Source organism: Vollenhovia emeryi, unplaced genomic scaffold, assembly GCF_000949405.1.
Source record: "Vollenhovia emeryi isolate VEMERY1.0 unplaced genomic scaffold, V.emery_V1.0 DF941521.1, whole genome shotgun sequence".
NCBI classification, from domain to species: Eukaryota; Metazoa; Arthropoda; class Insecta; order Hymenoptera; family Formicidae; genus Vollenhovia; species Vollenhovia emeryi.
The window spans coordinates 1-5,070 of NW_011964845.1; the positions used below are offsets into that span (position 1 = coordinate 1).

At 35.7% G+C, this 5,070-nt stretch overlaps 1 protein-coding gene across 3 annotated transcripts; it reads right to left on the minus strand.

Annotated features, from left to right (window-relative positions):
* Nucleotides 1–469: 469 nt before the first annotated feature.
* LOC105570940 lies at nucleotides 470–4,287 on the minus strand. 3 transcript variants are annotated; one of them, XM_012028395.1, is made up of 6 exons: nucleotides 4,218–4,287; nucleotides 2,195–2,468; nucleotides 1,193–1,436; nucleotides 871–1,086; nucleotides 717–788; nucleotides 470–628 (listed from the first exon to the last, which is right to left on the minus strand). In XM_012028395.1, exons 4-6 carry the CDS (start codon nucleotides 974–976, stop codon nucleotides 471–473), a joined length of 336 nt encoding a protein of 111 aa, XP_011883785.1. In that variant the 5' UTR covers nucleotides 977–1,086; nucleotides 1,193–1,436; nucleotides 2,195–2,468; nucleotides 4,218–4,287; the 3' UTR covers nucleotide 470. The 3 variants fall into 3 exon arrangements, with proteins under 3 accessions (XP_011883785.1, XP_011883784.1, XP_011883786.1); XM_012028394.1 differs by lacking the exon at nucleotides 4,218–4,287 and having other exon boundaries at nucleotides 2,195–2,831; XM_012028396.1 differs by lacking the exons at nucleotides 2,195–2,468; nucleotides 4,218–4,287 and adding an exon at nucleotides 1,562–1,945.
* Nucleotides 4,288–5,070: the final 783 nt, after the last annotated feature.

The following is a 5,070-nucleotide window of genomic DNA, read 5'->3' on the forward strand; positions in this document are numbered from 1 at the left end:
CCCATATAGGGTCGCCAGACATTACAACGAAGCCAACGTTTAGCCAATGCTACGGCAGTCAAGTGTTGGCCAAGGTTCTGTTAGCCAGTACTGGGCCAACACTGGCAAATAGCGGGCAGTCCATCTATATAGTCTATCTAGGCATTACAATGAAGGCCAACGCTTGGTCGACGTATGGCTATCAGCTGTCGGCCAAGATTCTGTCAGTCAGTACTGTACCAGCATTAGCAAATATGTGATAGCCAGGGTTAGAAATGGCAAATAATAAGACTGAGCGATTATTAAAGAAATTATAACCTCAATAGCCACCTTTTCCGTGTAGCCATACCTGAGTTTATCTTACTGATCAATTGTTTGACAGTGATAAATGTTGTAACATCTAGCTTTGAATAAATACTATCATTTTATGAATAATTGAACACATGTGGTTTGTGTGCCTGTGTGTGCGTGCGTGCGTGCATGTGAATTTCTTAATATATTACAGTAGTGTGTTTAATTTCAGTGATTTTTCTTTCCAGGTCATATAAGATACTTCTTTTAACAGAAGTTATTTGGCAGATCAGTTCGTTCCGAAGCTGCTCGATTTTTGAATCTATATGATCTTGCAGGGCTATGATATTATCTGAAACTAAAGAATAATTAAATAGTGAAATAAAAATTTGAATAATCTTAAAGTAGTATATATGTAACAGAATTTTTTAAACACTTATACTTACTTGGTGGCATGTTCAATATATCCACCGGTATATCGTCCAATATAATAGGATATGGTGTTTCCGTTGATCTATCTAAAATTAAAAAATATTTATAAAAATTTAATTGAATTTCATAATGTAAATACTAAATTACAAATCTACAATACTGATTCACCTTCATCATTTTTCTTCGTTTCATCTCTCTTCCTTTTTGACGGTTGTTTGAAATTTGAACACGGAATAACTGCATCTAGCTGCTTAGTTACAGAATCTTTGGACATGACAGCTGCTTTCTCATTATTGTTGTTGTTATGTAAATCATCATCGGTGCATTGAATCTCTTCTGTCTTTAAAGCTCGTTTTAATCTTCTTTTTCCTTGTTTTAAATCTTCTAACGATTCATAGAGAATTATGTCATTAAAGACACAGATACAAATACATTATTTAATAATATTAGATTATTTATAAATCGACGTAGGTCAGGATAGATTCCTTACTTGCATATGCAATAATGGATACTGCAAAAGATTCCTAATTTTCATCGGGCATTTTATCCGTTGTAAGCCACTTATCCAAATAAAGATATTGGCTTTCATCGGGATGCAAGCAACGATATTCTGTTTCTTCCGTTTCATATACCCATGAATAGGGTACTAAATCAACCAATCTTCTTGATTTCTCGCTCGTGAATCGCACGACAGCAAAATGTGGAGGTGGAGGATTATTTCGATTATCACTCATCTATTACATTATTTAACTTTTGTATCATGTCCGAATTTTTGTATGCATCTCATGCGTCGTTTACAATACACGGAGTAAGTTTAGCGTAAGAAGTAAGAGTAGGAGGGGGAGTAAAAGGGACTTACACTTCTATGACTATAAGAGTAGTTGTAAGACGTAAGACGAAAGCAGTAAGCTATCGACTAATAGGATTATTACAGTCCAAAAATAACCTAGTGAGAAATGAAACTTCGATCGACATCGATTCGATTGACTGTGGTTGGTCAATGTTTACTGCTCTTACGGCCATTGTAGAAGACGGGTACGATAATCCTGTCTACAATACGGTAAAGTAAGAATTTAATAGAGAAAGTTCGAGAAAGATGTTATGTACTGGCCGACAATCCGCTCTGATTGGCCGAGCGTAAGCGTAAGAAGTAAGAAATAAATCTAATTTATTTCGTTTACGACCGGAAGTTTCTTCCTTAGGCTGATGGCAGAGAACAATCCGTAAACGCTTAAGACTGTCTCAGTCGTAGACGTAGGGCAAGGCAGAGAAAAACGTAAGTCGTATACAATAGCCTTTCACGACTTACGTTTCTCACTGCCTTGCCCTACGTCTACGACTAATCCAGTCTTAAGCGTTTACGGATAGTTCTCTGCTATCAGCCTTACTTCTACTCTTACTTCTTAAACCAAGCTTAATTACGCCGTGTATTGTAAACGACGTATCATAACCTTTGCGCACATAACCATTAAATCGTTATTGGTTTTCTTACCTTGTTCCCGAAAGTTATCGTCGCTTTCTTGGTTAAGTTGAGGTATGCTAATCTCTCGTTTCGACAACTTTGAAAGAGGATAATACTCGGACGACGTGCAGGATGACGGAACGTTTAGCCGCGCAGCGTACACTCTCGCTCCTCGCCGGGCGCCTGCCGAATGCTCGAGAACGTTCGGTACGTAGCACGCGTGTCGCACTTGTTCGCTGCCGCTGGCACTCGTGTTCAAGTGTGTCGCGTCTCGTACACAGGTGTACATACGTAATGGACGTAACTAAATACAACACAATAACTCAGTTGATCTTCGCACAAGAGATGCAAATTTGCATATTTGCAAGGAACTAAAAAACACGCGATATATGCGGCGTGAACACCAAAAACGAAAAATAATTTTAATGGCATCCGACCATACGCCGAGTATCGGCCAATATAGGATACCAAGCATCGGCTGATCATATAGCTTGCCGTGAATCAGGCCGAGCAAACAAAAGATTTTATTAAAAATGTAAAATAGTAATTGCGTATTGGTTATTTGAATTGTGTAACAAAATACATTTTTGTTTGATCATTGTACTTGATATTATTTTACGAAACACTTCCAATTCATCTCCACTGAAAACACCTATCTGTTCTGATGTAAGGGGATACTTAAACATTTCTCGTTGATTTTTCATCTCTCGTCCTAGGATAAATATTTTGTCTGTTGTAACCACCTTTTTGTTTATATCGTGTTTCTTCAAGATTCGTTCAATAAGGAAGATTTTCGAATTTTTCAGTAATATCACGTTATCCGGATGAACTCCTTTCAAAGTAGTATTATTGATTTTAATTGATGAAATCACTTCATAATCACTTCCTCCATAATTAAATAATCCAACACTATAGTTTATAATACAATTCGAGAAAGTATGACATTTTTTTATTTTAAGTCGATCACCACATTCTAGCTCACTTAATCTATTGATTATTTGAGTCAATGGTTTTTTTGGTGATTTAACTAATTTTTTAAAAAGTCCAATATAACTTTCTCCCCAGAAAGCGGAAATGTCACTTAATGGAGTATTCAGATTTACAACGTCATCAGCTAAATGGATTAAGTTGTGCATACTGAGTACTTGGGAACCTTCTCCGTATAGTGATGGTAATAATGTAAAAAATTGTGTCAATAAATATTTAGCATAATCACATCTGTTCATCATTAAGTCACGACTATTTAATATTCTGCATGCTGTAAATAATAATAAAAAATGTCTATAATAATTGTCCGGTAAAATATCTTTTAAAGCGACAGGACCACAATACAAAAGCAAAAATCGAAATTGTGTAGCTTTCCATCTTGCTACTAAGTTCACATCAAATTGTTTTCTCTGAAACTCGCAAGGCACATCAGGTGTTATATTAAACATCACTTGACGAAATTGTTTTATATTTTTTCTTCTCAGTCGCGCAACACTTTTCTTCAGAGTCCAACTTTCCATTAAAAACTTCATCACTCCAAGATATAGCAGATGCATGGAATCTAAAACTACATCATTAATTATGTCAAAATTGGGTATCATTACTAACGGTGACACCAAATTTTCTTTGTGATGCTGAGGTTGATTTTGTTCTTCAAATGACTTCTTTGAACGTTTTGGATTATCTATTTGCGGGTATACTCTTTTTTTCTTCAACTTCTCTCCTACGGTAATCCCTTTAATCGTACACCTTTCACAAGCGTAAAATGCACCGGGTGACTTGATACATTTCAAAAAATGACCGTGCGGGAGAGTCAGCAATAATGGCAATTAATTTGAAAGAATACATTTTTCTGTTTATCATTACACCCTCATTGATTAATTTCGTTGCTTCATTAACAAAATCACTTAAATAATTGCAAACACTCATCGGTTTAGAATCACCACAATATAACGCAACTATAAAAGGTTTGCAAACATAGTGTTCATGAAATATTTTCATAATGATTGGCCAAACTTGTATTTGGGAATTATTGTATATTTGAATACCGTCAATATGAACTAACACAGAAATTTCTTCTTCCGTGAAAATGTCAGGATTAATTATTCGGCGTAAACTATGTTCAATGCCAATAAAAAAATATTCTCCGGGAGAATTTTTACTGCTTTGCATTTGTTGCAACTTTCGGTAATGTTTAGTGCCCAAAAGAGTTTGACAAGTTTTTGGTAAGGAGGAATGGCCTTCACTCCTTAGTATTTGCAATAAATCCGTCACGACATTTAATCGCAAACTATCCAAGTTGTTAAGAGTCCACTGTCGGATTTTATCCGTTATGCCACTATTGTTAATTTCATCGTTGAACAATATATCAACATGGTCACTTGTTTGAAAAGAGTTATTTACATTGTGAACACTATTAAAATCTTGCTCAGAATCATCCTCTTCCACGTTAATTCTTACTGGATCAGTAGTTCGTACTCCAATATCAGACACAACCTCACGGACATTATTTTCGATATCTGCATCCACTTCATCACTATTACTTTGTTTATTGTCATTTTCAATTTTGTCACACTGTTTGCTGCTATTTAATTTTCTTAATTTCCGATGCTTTTTTAACCTATAATAAGTTTGCGGCATATTTGCGAGAAACTGGAAAACGCGATGCAAACACCAAAAACCAAAAGTAATTTTAATGGCAGCCGATCATACGCCACGTATGGGCCAATATAGGACACCAAGCATCGGCCAAGCATAGCTTGCCGTGAATCGGGCCGAGTATTGGTGCTGTTGCAAAGATTGGCATTCCTATATGATCAACAAGGCAAACAATAAGATTCAGTGTGCATATATATAATATCAACGTCAATAATAATGAAATTTAAAAAGTTACTACACATCGTTAATGAAGTTTACTC

What these genes read in the sequence shown, in the direction of transcription:
- LOC105570940 (XM_012028395.1), bottom strand. Translation starts at nt 976, where the DNA reads ATGTCCAAAGATTCTGTAACTAAGCAGCTAGATGCAGTTATTCCGTGT. An exon ending in AACGAAGAAAAATGATGAAG is followed by an intron (nt 789 to 870) that starts GTGAATCAGTAT and finishes TTTTAATTTTAG; the next exon opens with ATAGATCAACGGAAACACCA. An exon ending in TATATTGAACATGCCACCAA is followed by an intron (nt 629 to 716) that starts GTAAGTATAAGT and finishes ATTATTCTTTAG; the next exon opens with TTTCAGATAATATCATAGCC.